This window comes from Lampris incognitus, chromosome 5 (assembly GCF_029633865.1).
Source record: "Lampris incognitus isolate fLamInc1 chromosome 5, fLamInc1.hap2, whole genome shotgun sequence".
In the NCBI taxonomy this organism is placed as follows: Eukaryota; Metazoa; Chordata; class Actinopteri; order Lampriformes; family Lampridae; genus Lampris; species Lampris incognitus.
In genome coordinates this window covers 53303385-53326054 of record NC_079215.1, presented here as the reverse complement: position 1 = coordinate 53326054, position 22670 = coordinate 53303385, and the positions used below count along the sequence as shown (strand labels likewise).

General features: G+C 49.1%; 1 protein-coding gene across 1 annotated transcript in view; it reads right to left on the bottom strand.

Moving 5' to 3' along the window:
* zcchc7 (zinc finger, CCHC domain containing 7) overlaps nt 1–22670 on the bottom strand; it is a 51168-nt gene that overhangs the window by 6644 nt on the left and 21854 nt on the right. The window contains exons 4-7 of the mRNA XM_056280394.1: nt 10777–10829; nt 9169–9306; nt 8852–9022; nt 4641–4676 (exon numbers count right to left, since the gene is read on the bottom strand). Of these exons, the coding sequence (XP_056136369.1) occupies nt 4641–4676; nt 8852–9022; nt 9169–9306; nt 10777–10829 (398 nt within the window). The remainder of the gene's footprint in view (nt 1–4640; nt 4677–8851; nt 9023–9168; nt 9307–10776; nt 10830–22670) is intronic.

Below are 22670 nucleotides of genomic sequence, written 5' to 3'. Positions count from 1 at the left end.
TTGTGCGTCAGTGTCTCTCACTTTTCTCAGTAAACACCCCAGAGCTTTGTGGTCTATACTGTGTGGTTTGAAGGAGTTTGTTAGTTGAGGGCCAGGTGCAGGCAGACAGACAACACACACACACACACACACACGTGCATAGAGGATAAACGGACCCAGCACACACACGCACACACACACACACACAAACACACACACACATGCAGGATAAATGGACCCAGTAGCAGGGAGGTCTGACAGAATGCCTTTTCACACCTGGCTGAGCCCAGCGGAAGGTGACAGAGTCACATCTCCCAAAGCGAACACACACACACACACACACACACACACACACACACACACACACACACACACACACACACACACACACACACACACACACACACACTATCTCTCTCTCGCTCTCTCTTTCTCACATTGGGGAGTTCAGGGTCATAAGCAGCATCATGAATAAAATGAGGCTGTCTTAAACAGAAGGAGTCTCACGTATGAGTATGGGTGTGTGTGTGTGTGTGTGTATGTCTGCATGGATGTGTGTGTGTGTGTGTGTGTGTGTGTGTGTGTGTGTGTGTGTGTGCGTGCGGGCCCCTAACCCCCATGCCAGTTTGGATCTGTAACGACCTTCTGTTCCCTGTGCTTAAATCGCTTAAATACTTCAATTAGACCCGGGTCACAATCCACCACCCGTTAAAGTACACAGCCTCGCACACACCAACACGCACAAACACGCCTGCTACAACGCGCGGAAAAGCCGGCGTTTCGGGGACGGCGCGGGGGGGGGGAGGGGGGGAGGGGCTACGTCGGGGCGTCTCCTCCGCCCCGTCGTCGGGGAGCCTCCTCCCTGCGGCCCGTACTTGTGGTGAAGCGGCGCACCTCCTCCTCGGCCGCGTGCGGCTAAACGGATAGAAACTCAATCCCCCTGCACCCTCGCTGTCCCGCGCTCTCTCGGCAGTCAGCGTCGACGCCCCCCCCCCTTCCTCCTCCCCCCCCCCCCGCCCGCCCGTCTCTCCTGCCATGCTACCCGCGCGCTAACGATTCTGCCTTTTCATTAGACAGCCCCTGCTAATTAATCTCCAAAGAGGAGAGTGACAGACAGAAAAACCTCCCCCATCTACGAAGACACACACACACACACACACACACACACACACACACACACATGGAGATGTATGCATACATACACACTCTTCTTCTCTCTCTCTCTCTCTCTCTCGCTCTCTTGCTCGCTCGCTCTCTCACTTTTCTTGTCCCGCGTGGCGTTGGCAGCCCATTTCATGCTTTATCACGTCTTTTAATTGACAAACAAGCTGCTCTTTTCTCTTAGGCTGAGGTCTATATCACTCCCTTGCTCGCTCTTCCTCATTCTCTCTCTCTCCACACACACACACACACACACACACACGCACACACGCACACACGCGCACACGACGAATTCAAGCAAGAGTGCGAAAAATAACTATATTTGCAGATGCCGGAGAAACACAAAGACCCGGGCACACGAGCGAACGAGCATCTCCCCTCCGGCACACGGCCCGCCTTCGACGACTGTCACGCCACCTTCTGCTCCCTAACACGCCGCCTCAACGACACGCTCCTCTGTGGACGCACGGCAGTCGACACGAAGTGGTGAAGAATGTGTTGCGGAAAAAAAAATTTAGTTGACAATATCCCCCTCAGTGACAACGGTCCCTCGGCCTTGTAGCGGCCATTTTTCTTTACTTCTGAGTTGGAGATGAGTTGAAGTCCTCATCTCGCTTCCCGAATCTTGGGACGACCCCCGATGTGCTTTAATGGACCTATTGCTAAGCCCCGCCCCCTTAGTTACTGTTGCTAACTGGGACAAGCTACCCGGGCTGACTAGAGAGTTACAATGGCAGCTATCGGTGTCAAAACTACACAACACAATCTTGCCTCACCTTGGAACAAATGTAGACATCCTTGTTTATCTTGGCTACATTGAGTTGTGACTGGGTGGTCTGCCACACAGCTCGATCCACCGGAGACATTTGGCTCCGTCTTGTTTCGGTTTGGGAAATGGGGTAAAATATACCCCATTGCCTATCCTCTCAGGATACCTCGTGTTGCATGTACCCCATGCACATCGTTTGACCATTTTTGTTCAACTTGCATCCATAAAACACCACAAAAACCACGACTTCTGATGCAACTCTGATGCTACTTAATGGAGTCATAAGCTCGAGATGTCCCGAGTGAGCTCCCGCGTGCATTTGGTACTACACTGCCATTGGCTCGTCTGCGTTCGAGGGGCGGGACTGAGCGATAGGTCCATTGGAGCTGTGACACTGTGATTTTGCCCCCGTACAAAGACCAAGTGGTGGTCACTGAGAAGCCCTCGGTTACAGACGGTCAGAGTTTGGGGTTTCATGACTTCATAAAAGGACTGCACGGTTTGGCGGCTGTTTGTGTTGCTCGTGGTCTTCGTGTCAAAATAGTGAGCTTAAGGTGGAAACTGCACTTCGGTCTCCTTTAGCAACCCCCAGGGAAAAGCGCTGTTACTATAAACCGAGGGTGTGGTTTACACTGCACATTTACCATTTCCACTGTAGATTAAAACAACCATCAGTTTACTAAGTCACAACATGGGGATCGCCGGTTCGAATCCCCGTGTTACCGCCGGCTTTGTCGGGCGTCCCTACAGACACAATTGGCTGTGTCTGCGGGTGGGAAGCCGGATGTGGTCTGGTTGGTCAGGGCTCCTGTTCGGGGGGGGGGGGGGGGTAGCGTGATCCTCCCACGTGCTCCCCATCCTCCTGGCGAAACTCCTCACTGTCAGGAGAAAAGAAGCAGCTGGCGACTCCACATGTATCGGAGGAGGCACGTGGTAGTCTGCAGCCCTCCCCGGATCAGCAGAGGGGGTGAAGTGGCGACCAGGACAGCTCGGGAGAGTGGGGTAATTGGCTGGATACAATTGGGGAGGAAAGGGGGGGGGGTGGGGTCCAAAATAAATAAATAAATAAAAATAGCGAGTTTAAGGTGGAAATTACATTTCGGTCTCTTCTAGCAACCTCCTGTGAAAAGCGTTACTACAAACTGAGGGTGTGGTTTACACTGCATATCTACCGCTTCTACTACAACCACCAGTTTACTAAGTCAGTGTGCTGCTGGCATTAACCCACCTCCCAGTGCCAAATCTGGTGATAAATTACTGGCATCTGTTTCTTGTCTGTGCACCCAGAAATGTCTGTGCTTTTGGTTTGCCTACTGACGGCACAGGGAAAATGCAAAACAACGTCAATAAGAACATCTGCCAACATATTTACATACCCTAAATGGAAAAAGTGGAGCTGTTGCCGATAGGTTGCAACTGTTTTGTACGAAGATGTCTACACAGGGCATTTTAAATACACCAACACACATCCGAATTCAAATACACAATCTTATTACTTGTTTGCGACCTGCAGCTCACACATCTGTAGGCCTAAATGGGACGATGCACCATCAATCTTTCAAAGAAATTACAAAAACGTTCCACTCTGCCATATTGTGATAATGCTCGCAAAGTAGCAGAGGTAAAACCAGGTCACCTAGACACCATCTTCCATTACCAGTTAATGGGCTATAATGGACTTCATAATCACAAAATAAAATGCATTTTCAGCTGTATTCGCTCTTTTGAATGGGCCATGTGAGCATGCTGCACAAATACTTCAGTTCTTTTCTGGGATTTTTTTACTCAAATTTCAGCAACCAAAAAGCCTCCGACTGCCCCTTTCTTCTCACTGCCCTATTGGCGAGGCTCAGCGTTTTCGGTTTTTACCGATTTCCACCGAAAAATACCCAGATTTTTAAACTGACTTTCACCCGGATTTTATGTTTCCACGGATCCAAAAGTTGTTCCTGTTCATGTGAGGTTATGTAACAGTGTCCTCTTGTGGCGAAATTTGGCATGCTGGATGGCTTTGAAAAATAAAAATCGAAAACGCTGAGCCTTGCCTATTGGGTACCACCACAGCGTTTACACCAAGTCACCGTAGATGGACACACCGTTCGTCAACCAACAACAGGCCTGAATTGGTCCGTTCAACCATCCATCCATTCTCCAAACCGCTTATCCTGCTCTCAGGGTCGCAGGGATGCTGGAGCCTATCCCAGCAGTCATTAGGCAGCAGGCGGGGAGACACCCTGGACAGGGCACCAGGCCATCACAGAGCCAACACACACACACATTCACACCTTGGGACAAATTAGTACGGCTGATTCACCTGACCTGCATGTCTTTGGACTGTGGGAGGAAACCAGAGCACCCAGAGGAAACCCATGCGGACACGGGGAGAACATGCAAACACCACACAGAGGATGACCCGGGACGACCCCCAAGGTTGGGTTACCCCGGGGCTCGAACCCAGGACCTTCTTGCTGTGAGGCGACCGTGCTAACCACTGCACCACCGTGCCGTCCCTTGAACTGGTCTTTCTTCTACATTTGTTTGCCGTCTATTTTGTTTCTCTTGCCAGTCTGAGGGTTGTTCAATCTGTCACGTGTTCAACCTCCACTGAAATCCACTGCCAGAAGATACGACGTACAGCAAAAAGAAAGGATCTGCACCCCAAGACTCAGACCCCGAGAACCAAACAATCTGACCATCTGGAACCGTTAGTATGTCGTGGGTGGATACTCACTGTGATGTGGTACTGCCTCCAGATCTCCGGGCAAACCTGAGGACGGAGAGAACACGATGTCACACAGACAGAAGAGGACTGGTCACAAACAAATGCTGAATATGTATAAAAGTCTGCCTACTGCTGATTTCGACAGTGTTGGGGAGGGAAAAAAGGAGCGAGAGAGAGAGCCAGAGAAAAGAGAGGAGAATGAAACTGTCTCAGGAGGGACTATGATTAATAGAAAGAGGCTTGGACCCTAACACTGCCTTTGAATGGTGTCTATGTGTGTGCACGTGTGTGAGTGTGTGTATATGTGTGAGTGTGAGAGTGAAAAGTCTACATGTGCACCATTCAAAGTCCAGCAAAGAACCAATGAGGAGGAAATCATTAGGCTATGCTGAGAGAACTGATGACTATCACACGGCGAGGCAGGAAAGAACAGAGAGAGCGAGTGAGGGATGAGACAGAGGAAACGGACAGAGTTAATCAGCCAGAGATAGCGAGGGACTGTGGGTAAGAGAGGAACGAGAGGGGGAGCCGAAAGGGAAATTGAAAAGCCGGCTGTAGTGTCATTTGTATTGGGGTGTGTGTGTGTGTGTGTGTGTGTGTGTGGGTGGGGGGGGGTACTCAATCCCTGCCTGACTCTTAAGTTGCCATCACTTCATCTCTCATTCCACTTATGTCACTTTGTTTTCGCCGGTGAAGAAAAAGGAGAGGATTTTCTCCCTTGCGCGCTGCTTCCCTACAGTCTGCCAGCGAGGAAGCAGGTTATTTAGGCCCGCTGTGGCTAAAGCATTATCTCCGGGCCTTCGCCACGCTGTTCCCCCCTAAGCACTCCGACATCCCCGCCCGACCACAGCCACTTCCCCGCTGGGAAATTGAAAATGTTGCCGTCGCCGCGGGCAACAAGATTTATCTACTTACACACCTACTGAGAGAGAGATTTAAGCATGCACTCTCAAGGTGGCTAGGAGTTTGGGTTTTTTTTTTTTTTTTTTGCCCCTCTCATGATGCCCCATGTAAATTATTACCACGGGTCTGGGTAATAATTTACATGGGGGACGGTTTTTCACATCCCGTTCAAGCTGCCGTTTCCTTCCTCGCTGCTTGTTCAAATCAGAAAGCCTTCAAAAAGGGCCCTGAAGATGGGCGGGTGTGGGGGCAGTTTGTATGGCCGGTGCATTTTTTAAATCAAAAGATGGGGACGGGAGCAAAATAGAAATTTGAGCACCGAAGGACTTCTGCTCATTTCCGCCACCCCCCCCCCCCCTTCCACCTCTCATTAGGCTTTTTCTCTTCCCCGTTTTCCCCTCTCTCTGTCTTTTTATTTTTTTATTTTCCATTCATTCCGGCGTTCTCTCTCTCCCTCCAGACCGCTGGGGTAGTGGGTTGTTGTCGAGGGCGACAGGCGAGGCGAGCGACACACTCGCGCTCCGTCAACCGTCTGTCTTTAATGAGAGACACAGCAAGGCCCAGGGGACGGAGACCTGACTCTCTCTTTCTCTTTCTCTCTCTCACACACACACACACACACACACACACACACACACACACAAACACAACTGTGCATGAAAGAGGGAAAAGTTGAGTGTTCGGAGCGAAAGGCGTAATGGCAAAACAAGTTTTTATGCGGGAGTGCCGTGTGAGGGAGAGGCAGAAAGACATGAATACGAGGATGTGCTAACGCGGAGGAAGAGAGAAAGATGAAGTGAGAGAGAGAGAGAGAGAGAGAGAGAGAGAGAGAGAGAGAGAGAGAGAGAGAGAGAGAGAGAGAGAGAGAGAGAGAGAGAGAGAGAGAGAGAGAACGAAAGAAAGAAAGAAAGAAAGAGGGAAAGAGAGCAAGGGAGAGGGAGAACGATAGAGAGAAAAGACTGCATGTGTCCTGGTCTCCCCTCTCCCTCTGGTGTTCACCTGGTTACTCATCCATTACACAGAGCACAGTACATGACTGACTGACAGAGAGAGACAGACAGACAGACAGACAGACAGACAGACAGACAGACAGACACAGACAGACAGACATAGAGCGAGAGAGAGAGAGAGAGAGAGAGAGAGAGAGAGAGAGAGAGAGAGAGAGAGAGAGACAGACAGAGAGAAAGCGAGAGAGACAGACAGACAGTGAGACAGAGACAGGCAGACAGACAGAGCGACAGACAGACAGACAGACAGACAGACAGACAGACAGACAGACAGAGAGCGAGAGAGAGACATACATACAGACTGACAAACACAGACACAGACCAACAGACAAAGAGAGACAGAGAGACAGACAGACAGAGAGAGCGACAGACAGACAGAGAGACAGACAGACAGACAGAGAGAGCGACAGACAGACCAACAGACAGACAGAGAGAGGGGGGTGAGGTAGGGAGGAGTGTGTGCATGGAGGCGGGGGGGGGGACAAAGGCTCAGAGACACACACACACACACACACACACACACACACACACACACACACACACACACGACGAGTTTCCATTCTACAGCATTAGTGTAAATGGGCAGAGTAATGAACGTTGTGGAGGGATAATTGTCATTGATGGTCATTAGATTTACCCTTCAGTGCCAACATGCTTAGGTGTGCACACACACACACACACACACACACACACACACACACAACACACACACAGATGCACATGCGCACGCACACACAAAAGCACATCTGGAATATGGAGCATGGCAGAGACATAACGAAGCTGTAATTGCTGAAGTGTATCAATTAAGGTGAACAGCAGCGTGCGCTGACCCCCGCTCACTTATTACTAGTGAGAGCGGAGGCGGGGAGAGAAAAAAGTGGAATCACCCAAATAAAGAAAAAAATTCTTCTTTGAGGGGACAGGAGGTGGGCACTTCTCCCTCACTGCGAATACAAGACATCCTTCCCAACTCCACGCTGGAGCCTCCATTTAGCATCTCCCACCATGCATCGCCAGGTTCGGTTCAAACGGCAAAAGTGAATAACAGCAACACTGATGTTAAACACCTCTAACTTTGTGTTTGGGTGGACTCTTCATCCACGCAGGCTCATTTGGTGGAGCACACAGGACATCAATGTGCTTTAATGGATAAGCGGCATTGAACATGTGATTTGCATCATCGGAGAGAACAGCTCTTGATGCTGTGGCCAAACCTGCTGCACTTCTCTGTTTAAAAGACACTGCATGGATTTCAAAAATTCATCAAAAATGGAAGAGGATGCTCTGATCCAAAACGTAAAGGTCAAGATCGTGTTTTTTCTTCTTCTCTGCATCCGTCAGTGTAATAGAGGCATCTGTCTCAGTTACTTTTATGAGGCGACTCGGTCAACTACACCCTCCAACAACTTAAAATACATGACCGCTGGGACACAGCTCTGTTTATGGACTTGTATCCTCCTGAAGCGTGTGTGTGTGTGTGTGTGTGTGTGTGTGTGTGTGTGTGTGTGTGTATGGTGGACCCAGCAGTCGATGATGCTGCACACACATGGACACCTGCGCACAACTAGGACAAGTACTCATCACCAACGGAGGAAATCTCCCAACTTCCCCATTTTCACAATCTTTCGTTTGTGTGTTGACGAATAACAAGTAAGCAACTTTCTCATACAGCAACTGGTTTCACACTCTTACGACTTGTCCGTTAATGCTCGCAATTATGACGAAAGGCTCGGCAGCCGTGCTTAGTTGCGAAGGTACATGCCAAACCCATCTGTGATTCAGTGGTTTTGCAAGGGTTACTGCTATTTGCTGGTGAAAACCTATCCAGCACTCTTGAAGGTAAAATATGAATCACTGTAGCCTTTGTTTTAGCCTGGTGTGTGTAAATATATATATATATATATATATATATATATATATATTCCGCTCCTCATTAGTTGAGCGCTCTTATCAACACCATTGACGGTTTCCAAAAAACCCCCGCTATATATATATATATATATATATATATATATATATATGTGTGTGTGTATATATATATGTGTGTGTGTGTGTATATATATATATATAAATATATATATATATATATATAAATACTGACATAGTTGCAGTCAAAACACACATGTGCCATATATACACATAAGAACAATATAAAATATGACCTATGATGAACTCCTTACTCTGCTCAAACACACAAAAAAAAGCTAAAATGGAGAACCTCGTCTCTCCTTCAGTTCTCTAACTAGAGTCAGTTGAATATCTGGCAAATCAACCAGCGCCAGAGGGTGGGGGGGGGGGGACAATACTCACGTCATAGAAGTGGCCGATCATGCCACAGCGGTGGCACTCCTTGTGCCAGTAGGCTCTCTCGGAGCAGGACTCATAATGGTGCCCTGGCAGACCGCAGTTGTTGCAATGCCTATTGGGACATTCGGATGACTGGTGGCCTCTTGTGCCGCACAAAAAGCAGCACACGAGTTTCTGCGCGCACACATAAACAGAAAACAATGCAACACACAAATAAATTAGTGCAGAAAGTGTCCTAGAGCATATACAGTGTGAGAATTCGTTGGGCTGTATTTTCTGCACACGTTTTGACGGTGCAACATGCTCGTATGAAAACGTACCTTGGGCGAGGGGCAGTTCTTCGAGAGATGTCCTGTCTTCTTACAGTTCCAGCAGGTGATGCTCTTTTCCATAAAGTATCTGTTGGGCGTATGCTGCACGAGCTGTCTGACACCTCTGTCTTTGTTATAAATTTGGGCCTGAAACAGATCAATCGACCAATCAATCAATCAATCAATCAATCAATCAAGTTGCATTTTTTAGCGCTTTTCTAGCTAGCTGGGCGGCACAGTGATTAGTGGGTTAGTGGGTTTCCTCCGGGTGCTCCAGTTTCCCCCACCATCAGGAAAGACATGCATGTTAGGGTTGATACTCCTGTCTGTGCCCTTGACTGAGACATGGCAAGACGAACTGGAGTTGGTCCCCGGGTGCTGCACGGCGGCTGCCCGCTGCTCCTAGCTACATCCTAGCTCCTAGCTAGGATGGGTTAAATGCAGAGCGTAATTTCCCTACAGGGATCAATAAAGTATCATTCATTCATTCATCATCAGCCGCTTCTCTGGGGTCGGGTCGCAGTGGCAGCAAGCCAAGTAGGGCACTCCAGACATCCCTCTCCCCAGCAACGCCCTCCAACTCCTCCTAGGGGATCCCAAGGCATTCCCAGGCCAGACTGGACATGTAGTCCCTCCAGCGAGTTCTGAGTCTACCCTGGGGTCTCCTTCCAGTTGGCCATGCCCAGTAAACCTCCAAAAGAAGGCGCTCAGGAGGCATCCTAATCAGATGTCTGAAGCACCTCAACTGGCTCCTTTCGACACGAAGGAGCAGTGACTCTACTCCGAGCTCCCTCCGGATGTGCGAGCTCCTCATCCTATCTCTAAGGCTGAGCCCAGACACCCTACGGAGGCAACTCATTTCAGCCCCTTGTCTCTACGTTCTCACCCTTTCGGTCACTACCCAAAACTCATGACCATAGGTGAGGGTTGGAATGAAGATTGACTGGTAAATTGAGAGCTTTGCCTTCCGGCTCAGCTCCCTCTTCACCACAACGGTCCGGTACAAATCCAAAAAAAAAAAGACACTCCAAGCGCTTTACAGTTAATTAATTCACACACACTCATACACTGATGGTATGTCAACTATGCAAGGTTATGCAAGATAACAACTGCTCACTGGGAGCTGTGAGGAGTTCAGCATCACGAAGACTTTGGAAAATCAGCCATACAGCTGACGCGTTGCTCCAGGCATCCTGCTGAGCCGAGTCGCTTGGCAAACCAAAGCTCGCGTCCTCCGCCTCGCCACCTCAAAGCCGGATCGTTCGCTTTGAAAAGGGCATGTCCTCCTACTTCCACCTCAACTATGCACCAACTACACTCCCAGTTAGACAGAAACACTGTCCAAACAACTGACGCACAATAACCTCATCAATTCTTACATCTGCATTATCATTTGCCCTGTGTGTGACTTGAGAATGGTGATCAAGCTATATGTTTTGAAACTAAGGCAGGAAAGAAAAAGTAGATGTTATTCCATGAACTATTTGTAATATTGCTTAAATAAAACTTAAAAAATGTTTCGGTTTATTCATTTTAATTCAATAAGCTGAGTCTTCTTATCTCTGAGGTAAGTGGATACAGGAGAAGTGGCTCGGGGTGCAGATGTATACAACATACCTCCCTGTCCTTGTTGGACACCAGCCAGCGGCCCTCCGACTCTTCAGTCACATCTGGAAACAAAAAGGCATTTCAGAATAACATCTAATCCATGCACGAATTCAAAGATTTAACTACCAACGAAAACACATGTCGAAAATATTCACATTTCCTTTGTTTAAATATGTTCCTGTGCTCGAGACTTGGCATAAAAGCCAGCTGAAGTGTAAACGCCAGTGTGTGTGTGTTTAAAATGGTTGCAAAGGACGCCGCGGCAGAAGAGACAAGGCTACGGCTTTGCTACACCAGAACTGTCTAGGGTTGCCCAGTGAGGCTTCATCCACGCTAATACGTTTTAATTTTAAAACACCTAGCAGCCACGCTACTCCAGCAGTTTCGAACCCCTAAACAAATGACACAGACACACCCACGCTCACTCCCTGATTGGGTCTCATCAGTCACGACGTGTCGGCCCCTGGTTCGCCACACCCCTATCACGTGACCCTTCTCCGATGTCAGCCTCCAGTACCAGTGGTTAATTCAACGTGGATAACAAATTATAGGCGTTGCTGACCTTGTTGTCTATGCCAGCAGCTATTTTTTTTGGAGGGGGAGGGTTCCCCCAGGTCCCCCCCCCCTTTTCGCCCAAATTGTATCTGGCCAATTACCCCACTCTTCTGAGCTGTCCTGGCTGATGCTCCGACCCCTCCCTCTGCCGATCCGGGCAGGGCTGCAGACTACTACATTCCTCCTCTGATACATATGGAGTCACCAGCTGCTTCTTTTCACCTGACAGTGAGGAGTTTCACCAGGGGGACGTAGCGTGTGGAAGGATCACGCCATCCCCCCATTTCCCCCTCCTCACCTGAACAGGCTGACCAGAGGAGGCGCCAGTGCAGCGACTAGGACACATCCGGCTTCCCACCCGCAGACACGGCCAATTGTGTCTGTAGGGACACCCGACAAAGCCAGAGGTAACACGAGGATTCGAAGTGCCGATCCCTGTGTTGAGCAGGCTGGCGACGTCTTTATTTACTCATAAAATCATGAACTAATCTTTTCTTTATTCATCTCATCTACTTATTTCTTTTCTTTTTTTATATCAACAATAATCTCTTACATCAATATCTCAATTACCTGACATATACACACATTGTGACACAAACATTCCACTTGCACTAATGCAATAAATCAACTAACTGAATTGACCAACAGAAGCTACAATAGCTACAGTATGCTATAGGTCCCCTAGTAACACTAGATGTTACAATAATACTGTTTCTGATACAGTTCCAATAGTTTCATTGCTGCTTTACAGGTTATCTGTATTCTACATATATTCCAAAAAGATAGATCAGCCTATATGTCAACAAACAAATTACATCTTTATATAAAAAACACAAATAAGACTTAGAATAACCTGTGCACAACTAACGTTACACAGAAGCCCCCTTAACTGGCTCATGAACCGACCACATGTTACCATGGTAACCTTGGCTACTCTTGTTTTCACCGTAGCTCATAAAACCGTTCATTAAAGACAATAGCATAACGTTTGTACGTGTTTCTACATTCAGTTAAACCACAAAAGAAACCAAATGAGCCCAGGAGCCAAAAACTAAACAAAACAACACTCAGTAATTGCAAGAATCCCCATCTTATTCCTCAACACAAACTGGCACGCAGCTACGGGCATGACGAGGCAAGTTAGCTAACTGGCTAGCTAAGTAGCTAGCGAACTTTTCTAGTTCGACAAAATAAACTTTTTACTGGACATAAAGACCCAGAACTTCGTAGTTTGTAAATGTATACATTTGGTTCCTATATCATTCAATCATGCTAGGTGACAGTACGTACCTGTTTTAAACAGAAAGAAAGCATAAAACAGGAGACGTGGTTGACTTGTTGAGCAGGCTGGTGACAGCTGAAGGCACGAGCCCAATGCAACACACTTATAGAAACACAATACTCTGCCAGACCAGCGCGCCCCCTTGTGGCGTGGAGACATGTTGCAGCTGCAATACATTAGAAATACTTAAGTCTACATAACAATGAAATAAATCTGGCTCCTACTAGCAATATATCAAATACAATAACTTAAATTGTGACAACACAATTGTGAGTGTCACACTTCCTGTTTACACCACCACGCGGATGCTCTGTGTGCGTGAATGGTCACGTGATGTACGTTTTCAGGCGTTATTATGGACGGAGATCATTTCAGAGACGGTGCCAAAACCCTCGTGTGGACGGAGATCATTGTCGTTTTAAAATGAAAACGTATTAGTTTGCGCACTGGTCTTTTATTTTCAAATGTTTAAATAATTTTGTCTTAATTTTGACATGATGCTATTTTCTTGACCGAGTTTCTGTTGCAAAACGTTTCATGTTGCTGGGTCTGCAAGGCTAAACTGAGATTGAGTCGGGAAAAAAATAATCCTTAACTAATCTTTGAAATCTCGGTTATGTCTAGTTTTTCCCAATCTATTTATTTATTTATTTATTTATTTATCTGAGATCCCCCCAAAAAAGCTTGCAGCTGATTAAGTCGAATCACTTAGGAGTATTGTTAGTTTCCTTTAAGGGACACGCACACAAACCCCAAACTGACACAGGGGGTAAGCCCAGCACATCTGTACGAGAGTGGCACTAACAGTGCCCTGAGGGACACCACTGTAGTCTCCTTAGGCCCAAGGAACTGTAACTGACATCCACAAATCACATTACACACACACACACACACACCACACACATGTGTACACCACATAAATTACATGCTGATACCTATGACCCACAAAGCTTCGCACGTTAACCACACGCATACTGTACACACCCGCATGCACACACATACGCAGACACGCCAACGCATCGACCCCTGCGATTAGCTGGTTGACAGTCTTTAGCCTTTGGACAAACACACAGCCTTGAGCCATAATCAAATATTACACACCGCTTTCCAGCTCGCTCCATCTCGCTCCCTCCCGTGCTCCTTTCCTGCCTCCCTCTACCCGACCTCTTATCCCTATTCTGCTCAGCCTCTTTTTTTTTTTTTTTTTTTTTACTGTCTTCCTCCTCCCTTCATCCATCCATCACTCCATCCCTCTCTATTTTTTCACGTTCCCCTTCTTCTCCCCGGGCGCGTGGCTCCACCGGGGGGGAGGTTACCAACCTCTCTTCCCTGTCAAACAAATTAAAATGGCTGCTGTTTGGACGACTTCTCTCCGCCACGACCTTCACCTCCCAAATACACTCAAGACACACACACACACACACACACACACACACGAACAGATACGATACACAACAAATATTAGCCCGTGCAATTGAAAACCTTTTTTCTTTTTTTCTAAGTAGTCAGCGGATTCGGCTAAAGAAGAACGTTAATGGGTGGTTGAAGGATTTGCTTTCCTCCGCTTTCAGAGAGAAGCCCAGGTGGCGGCCATGTCAGAGGGTTTTCCTAGCGACATGGGTACGCATCACGACTTCCTGCAGAAAACATCACCCTAATTGATAACAAGAGACCTATATAGGCAGCCTTAAACCAGGAAGTAAAGCAGAGAGCATGATGGGGCTTTCGTGTGCTTCTACTGGCCATCGGACAAATGAACATATTTTGAGCTGCACAGATTTCAAAGAAACACCAAACTGACAGGCAACGATGAACGGTGAAAAAAAAAAAAACAGGGGGAATTGGGTATGTGACAGCAGCACGACTCTATGCAGGGCTGGTTGTCGGGCAGTTTGGCGACCATGCAATTGAACCATTTTGCCGGAAGTGCCGAAACAAACTCATTTTAATTCATAATTATCGTTACTTGACTCTATCATGCATCTGGACACCGCGGTAGTAAAAGATGTGTGGGGTCAGGTGTTAGGGTACACTAATATAATACGTGTCCAGCACATTTACCTTCGATATATCCAAGTTGAACACTTCCTTGTGCAACGTGCATGGGTTTGAGTTGTGCGAATATTCTGCATGGCATCAGCTGAGGAGCTACACACCTCAGCTTTTGCATTGCGTGCTAGTAACAGTTGGCATGTGTGTGTTTAGTCCTGCTCTGTATAAGAATTGGCCTGCGATGGTGAGGTGAGTATACAGAAGAGGATGGGGCTGCAGGGCTCACCTACTGAGATCTGAGTCGGTGCCCCCAGTGTGATCTATTTTTGTGTCTGCAATGTGTGTGTGTGTGTGTTTGTGTGCGCGTCAAGTCACAACAGCCCATGGCCAGTCAATGGGCAGCGTGAAGAAGAGAGGGGTGACTGGGCTGTGTGTGTGTGTGTGTGTGTGTGTGTGTGTGTGTGTTGTTGTGTGCGTGTAGAAGCGGTAGTGACTCAACGAAAGTCGTTCCCAAAGCGTTTCCCGGGGGGACTCCCCAAATAAAGAGCAGGAAGCTTTCCCTTATACTGAGGGCCCCCCATCTCACCAGCGCACACACACACACACACACACACACACACACACACGGATAAAGGGTGAACCTCTTTGTTACGGCCGAGGAATCAAACACATGGGGGTAGCTGGAGAGGAGGGAGGATAGGAGGAGCCGGGAGGAGAAGGGAAGGAGAAAGAGGGGAGAGGAGAAGATGGGGTGGGGTGGGGGGGGCTGTTGTCTGTATACTGGGTGAAAATATGCTAATGAGCCTCGAGGCCCTGTACAAAAAAATCAGCCATCGCAACCGCCCCATCGTAAGCCGGCGAATCTGAAGGTGTCTGGGGCTGCACACACAAACAGCGCCAGCTCCTCTGCACAACTGAGCAGACTCGGCGCCGATGAGAACCGCCGGGTCTCAGCCGGTCGGACGCCATCGCATCCCCCCAGAACCATTTTCAGTGCAGCATAAAGTGCCCAAAAAAAAAAAAAAAAAAAAGGAAGTTGGAAGTGATGCGATGATGTGAAAGGACTTCGAGTACAAACGACAACAATTATGTCCGAAATTTAAAAAAAAAAAAAAAATCACTAAAGTGCCCTAAACACTTCATACAAACACTGTGGGGTCTTTCAACAGGGCCTTTTTTACCTTTTCTTTTTTTTTTTTAATGATCCCTTGACTAGGTGGTCCGCTCAGACCACATTCCCCGGGATGCCGTTTCCACCCCTATCTCTCGGGTTCTGGATTTTCGGGTTCCGTCGGACCACCTCTCTTGCCACAAATTATAATAACATCACTCAGCCAACCGGGGAGATCCAACACCACGACAGGGAGGAGGGAGAGGGAAAAAGTGAGAGAGAGCGAGAGAGACAGACAGACAGACAGACAGACAGACAGAAAGAGAGAGAGAGAGAGAGAGAAGCTCAGGGGGGAACGATCAAGAGAGGGATGGCGACAGATGCTACCTGTCTGTCTCATAGGTACCCTAATTAATAGAAGACGGAATGGGGAAGGGGGGGGGGTTCCAGTTTGTCAGAGCTGGCAGAACAGAACAAAACACTGGAACTGTATGTGTGTGTGTGTGTGTGTGTGTGTGTGTGTGTGTGTGTGTGTGCGCGCTCTACGTCTGTCCCTTTTACCGGTGAGAGCAGAACGGAAGTGTACGTGTGGCTAATGAACCATGAACACCCGGCTCTCCTGGGGTGACACACACACGCACGAGCACGCACACACGCACACACACACACAAACACACACAACAAATGCATAGTGGTGAAGAATATGAGCAGACTACGACGAAAAACACCCTCCTTGGGGGACGAGGGCCAGACAGGGTGGTTTGAGTCTGACAACCCGAAGAGAAGACTGAGAATACGCACAAACACACACACACACACACACACACACACACACACACACACACACACACACACATAGATAGATAGATAGATAGATAGATAGATAGATAGATAGATAGATAGATAGATAGATAGATAGATAGATAGATAGATAGATAGATAGATAGACAGGCCGACTAGCCAAAACATTACGACCAGCTCCCTAATATGCTGTTGGTCCTCCGTGTGCCGCCAAAACAGCGCCGACCCACCCGAGGCATGGACTCTACAAGACCCCTGAAGTTGTCCCGTGGTATCTGACACCAGAACATTAGCAGCAGGTCCTTCAAAGTCCTGTAAGTTGCGAGGTGGGGCCACCGTGGATCGGACTTGCCGGTCCAGCACATCCCACAGATGCTCAATCAGATTGCGATCGGAGAATCTGGAGGCCGGGGCGGCACCTTGAACACTTCCTCACGTTCCTCAAACCATTCCTGCAGTGTGGCAGGGAGCACCATCCTGCTGAGAGAGGCCACCGCCATCAGGGAACACCACTGACATGAAGGGGTCTACCTGGTCTGCAACGATGTTTAGGTAGGTGGCACGAGTCAAATAGACGTCCACGCGAATGACAGGACCCAGGGTTTCCCAGCAGAACACTCTCGCCAATGGCTTGTCATTTTCCCCACAGTGCATCCCGGCGCCATCACTTGCCCAGGTAAACGGTACACATATAGACCGCTCGTGTGATCTGAAAGGAAACGGGACTCATCGGACCGGGCAATCTTCTTCCACTGCTCCAAAGGTCCAGTCCTGATGCTCGCGTGCCCATTGTAGGCACTTTCGACGGTGGCCAGAGGTCATCATGGGCACTCTGGCCGTTCGGCGGCTACGCAGCCTCACCCTCAGAAGTGCAATAGGGCAAGTGCATGGCACCCTCAACAGGGTGCCATGCACTGTGTGTTGTGACACATGCCTCTCATAACCATCATTGAAACTTCCTGTGACTTGTGCCACAGCAGACCTTTTGTTGGCTCGGACCAGTCGGGATAGCCTTGGCTCATGAGCCAAAACATTATGACCACTCACAAGTGAGTTGAATAATGTTGATCATCTCCAAACGAGGCCACATGTCAAGGTCTGGGTAGGTTAGATGGTAAGTGAACAACCAATCCTCGTAGTCAACATGCTGGATGCAGGAGAAACGGGCGGGAGTAAAGACCAGACGACTGGGTCAGAGCTTCTCTTGAAACGGCAAGGCTCGTGGGGTGCTCGCGGTCAGCAGTGGCGAGTACCCGACAGTGACCCGAGGAGGGACAAACCACAAACCGGCAACAGGGTGTTGGGCGCCCAAGGCTCGTCGATGCGCGAGGGCAACGAAGGCTATCCCGTCTGGTCCGAACAGACAGAAGGTCTACCGTGAAGACAAAGAACACCGACGGCACGCGGCCGCATGACTAGCTAGCATGGTGGAGTCTTGTTATCGGAATTAACCAGACAAATCGCTCCACCTCAGAACGGCCACGTACCACCACCCACAGCACCGAGAAAGAGCTATCAATCTCTCGATTCTTCCCGTGTCCGGGCCAGGTGAGATTTCCCGTGTCGACCCAAATTAAGCCGCAGGCTGCGCTACTGGTGGTGCCCTTACGTCAATTCCTTTAAATGTCATCTCTGCAACCATACTCCCCTCGGAACCCAAAGACTTTGGCTTCCCGGACCCTCCCCGGCGGGTCATGGGTATAACGCCGCCGGATGGCTAGTCGGCATCGTTCATGGTCGGAACTACGATGGCATCTGATTGGAAAATCAACAATCAATGTTAGTAGGCTATAATTTTGTGCGATTCTGTACAGTCACTACATCGACGCAGGGTCGTCCACGCCTCTTAGAATCGAGACATTTCCTGTGTACACACGTGTATGTGTTGGGGCTTCACGATATATCGCTTCAGCATCATCATCACGAATTGCGCACGCGCAACACTCACATGGCAGGAAGTGGGATGGCGAAGTCAGGCAAATGAACTTTAGCACCTCATGCAACGACTTTCTGCTGCCTGATACAAAAGGAAAACTGACACGGTTCTCATTTTCCATGCCTCATCTCCAAGACAGGTCTGTCTGACGTAACATAATTTACTGCGATTCAAGGGTTCTTGGATACACAGAGTTTCCTGCTAGTGAGCGATAAGCAAAGCGGCCCCCCGCTAGTCGTCCACCGCGACCGCAAAATGAGCAAGGAACAGGAGAAGAGCTCCGAAAAGGAAAACGTGGTCGCAAAGAGAAAAGCAACCTCAATTGTATGGATTTTCAAAATGTCCAATTGCCCTTTTAAGAGCAGGTAGTTTTTCCTTTTTCTTCTCTCGTTCACTGTTAGCTTTAATTTCGGTGAAGCGCAGACTCCCTGTTGTGCGTTTTGGAGCGTTTGTTGCCAACCCGCATCGAGACGCGCGTTTGTCGGCTGCCGAGCCTTCTCTGCTGCCCTGCGTGCACAGAAAGCGTTCGGGATTTACACACTTACTCTTCGAAAAAGACCAAAATCCCCACAATTCAACTTTTTTTTAAAAATTATTTTGTATTTTCTATGCAGACGCACTCCCCTCCAAAATCACCCCAATCAGAACGACTGAGTCTTTCCAAAATAGAGCTACGCAAGTCGTCCGGTGAAAATTCCTGCATTTTTTTCATACCGCAATATAGATCACGGAAAGAAACAAAAATATATCGCAATGTGAGTGCAGCCCTCGAGTGTGTGTTCACACACACACACACACACACACACACACACACACACGTGTGTACGCGCTGTCAACATGTGTTCCTCTGTCCAGCCCGGGCAACATCAAACGTCTGGTGGAGCCGCCTTCTGCTACGTCCCTCGCTCCACACTTAAACAGGCATTCCAAGCCAGCCTATTGTGCCATGCTGTTGACTGGGCTCATTAACACACATGCAGACACACACACACACACACACAGACACACACACAAAATCGGATCTGAAGACCCCGGCCCCCCAAATGGAGGTTATGTTTGATGCCGGAGCGACAGGCCAGGATTAGCAACACTATACATGACAATGGCGAGGGTGGGCGGGGGTGTGTGTGCATGTGCGCGCGCGCGTGTGTGTGTGTGTGTGTGTGTGTGTGTGTGTGTGCAGCATTTTCTTTCATTTCTGTGTTTGCGAGTCTGTGCATCTGTGGAAGTACAAAAAAAAAAAAGGAAAAAAGAAAGTTTCATTTGTGACATCACCCTCTCCCCCTATGCAGCCTGGCCCTCGCACGCTAACACACCCAAAGAGCGGCGAAGTCAGACAAACACACACAGTCGCACGCACACACACAAGGGAGCGTGCAGGCAAATCGACAGCACAGCTTCTCTTTATGCAACAGAAAGTCTGGCCACGGGTGCAAAATAGAATACAAAGAGGGGTGGGGGGGAGAGTGTGGGGGGGAGAGAGAGAGAGAGAGAGAGAGAGAGAGCTGGTGAGGTAAAGCAGAAGAGTGAGAAAAGGAAGAGAGAGGAGAGAAGGGGAGGGGAGGGGGAGGGGGGAGGATGAGAGGGGTAGGGCGCGGGGGCTAAAGGGCACATTACGGCACATCAAAAACAGCAGCTGGCCGGATCTCAAGCCAGACTGACGGCCAACGGCGTCCAGGTAGTAGTGGAGCGAGGGCTCTAGCGCTCCGGCGGCTAGCTCCTCGGTCATGGATGCAATAATGGTGGCGCACAATGAGTTGAGAAACAAGGAATAGATAGCTGTTGTGTGTGTGTGTGTGTGTGTGTGTGTGTGTGTGTGTGTGTGTGTGCAGGTGTTTGCCATGCAAAGAGTGGATCAATAGCCGTATGGGCTTGTTATAGATTAGAGCGGCAGATTTCACTTGGCTTCATTTCATGCTCTTTCCAGGTTCGTCTTCCCTGATCTCTCTGTTAGAGAGGGGGGGGGGGGGGGGACGGAGTCAGAGAGATGGAGAGCAACACAGAGAGAGAGACACAGAGTTAAAACAGACGCGTTCGATCACAAATTTGCACAAGAAACACATCAAACTTGCAAATTTCGGGCCAAGGCGACGGCTCGGGGAATTCCAGCGGTGGCTGAAGCCCACGCCGTCCGAACCGAGGAAGAGCTTTTCGCGTTTCAGTGACGCGGTCCTACCATATACACCAAGCCAAAGGGAGGAAGCCCCCCAGTCTCACCGACCCCTTGAAGGCTCCGGGGTCTTTAGCATGTCGGGCCTGACATCCTTTATTCTGTCTTTTTTTATTTCAGCCGATCTGAAACACTGGAGGTCAGCAAAAAGTTCATCTGAAATTTAAATAAATAAAAAAATAATGGATCACAAAACCTAGACTTTACCCTCATCTTAACCTTAAAACCATCATGTGGTTCTGAATCAAGCCTCCCTTCCAAGCTCTCCCAGCAATCCTTCTCTGATTATCCATCTCTCTGACATACCCCCCCCCCTACCACCACCCCCCTCCCTCACCCCTACACCCCCCTTCAATACCATGTTGGCAGCCAGGGCAGGGCAGGTGGCCAAACCTGTCAGTCAAAGCACCGTCGCCACGTGGCAACACCAACGACACCAATTACCACACAGCAGGGGCGCGGCCTGGCAACCGCACGGCAACCACATGGTCCAATCAGGGTACACAGCATTAGGGACCAGAGGAGGCCAAACAGAGAGCGAGAGTGAGTTTCGAGGCGTCTGTGTGTGTGTGTGTATGGGGGTGTGTGGGTGTGGACTTGTACTTCTATCTTAGTGAGGACCAATTTGAGCTTTTAACCATCAGAGTGAGGGCTTTTTTTTTTGTTGCAAAAAGTGGGGAGATTTTGGCTGGTCCTCGCATCTTTAAGGGTCTGTTTTAGGGTGGGGACTCGGTTTTCGGGTTAGAATCAGGATTAGGTTATAGGGTTCAGGTAAGGGTTCATGTTAGACATGTGGTTCTGATGGTCAAGGCTAGGGGTTAGGGAACGAATGTAGTCCATCGGGGGTCCTCGCAAAAACAGAGTACAAGCGTGCGTGTCGGTTCAAACATTTCCTTCTGCTACGGCCTTGCCATAATTGTGCGATATATATGCGATGGCGACACACGAGTCGCCAGAACGCAGTCGCGGTTAAGATCTGCCTCGCGAGGCATTCTGGCGAGCCTCAGAGATCTGGCGTTTCAGCTTCGAATTAAAGACAACTGCGGAAAAATTCTACTCACTTCCGCTAAAGACTGGGGGGGGAAAAAAAGCAATGAAACACGACAGCGCGGCATCTCGTGTTCAACGCCAAGCTTCACTACATTTCTACCCCGTTTCCATCGCCATGCCTCCCCCAACGGGTTGCGCGCCACAAAATCCCGCTCTGTTTTTTTTGCTGCTCCTCATGATAATTAATAAAGGTGTAACTCCCCAAGACGCCTCGATGACACTGTCTTCCGACTGTATCAGACAGCGGCTCTCCTAGAATAAATAAATAAATAATGCCGGGCGACACGCGCCCCCCCCCCCCCCCCCCAGGGTGTCCCTCTGAGGACCTGTCGAGCGTCTCACCGGGAATTTCTTCATGAGTCGTTAAAATTCTGCTGGGGCTCGCAAAATCTTAACCTTCCAGTCATTTTCTATATATGTCCTAATGGCCTCATAGTGACGAGGACAGACAAATGATGTTGAGGGAGAGTTTCTGCCTGAGTGGTGGAAAGTCTGTTCTTGAAAAAAAAAAAAAAAAACCCAAAAAAAGGAAGTCAGGCCAACTGACATTTGAAAGAGAGCAACATGTGCTTGTTCTTGGTCCACGCAAGACCCGCGAACCTTCGTGACCTGAACCCTTTTCTTACACCCTGGACTCTGCGGTGACCTTTCTTGCGAGTCATCGGCTCGCCGAGATGACTCGTACAGCATCATCTGCGGGCTCTCCCCGCTGCGAGTGGAAGGACATTTACCGTCCCTTGACAAAATAAAGGGTGTTACCGTAGTTCTGGCAACACGCCTTTCTTTCAGTACGCCCATACGGCCCACGCCGGCCCATACGGCCCACGCCGGCCGCTTTTAACCGAAACCACAAGCCGACTCAACGGACGACACCCGACTCGGGTCTCGCGGCGACGGCGGCGCGTGAGACGGAGAGACAGGCAGAGCGTTGTCCATAAAACCCCGACTCAATTCATTACAGCCCCCCTTTCCCCGTCTTTAACGGCGGAGCGCGCTCCCGCCCGAT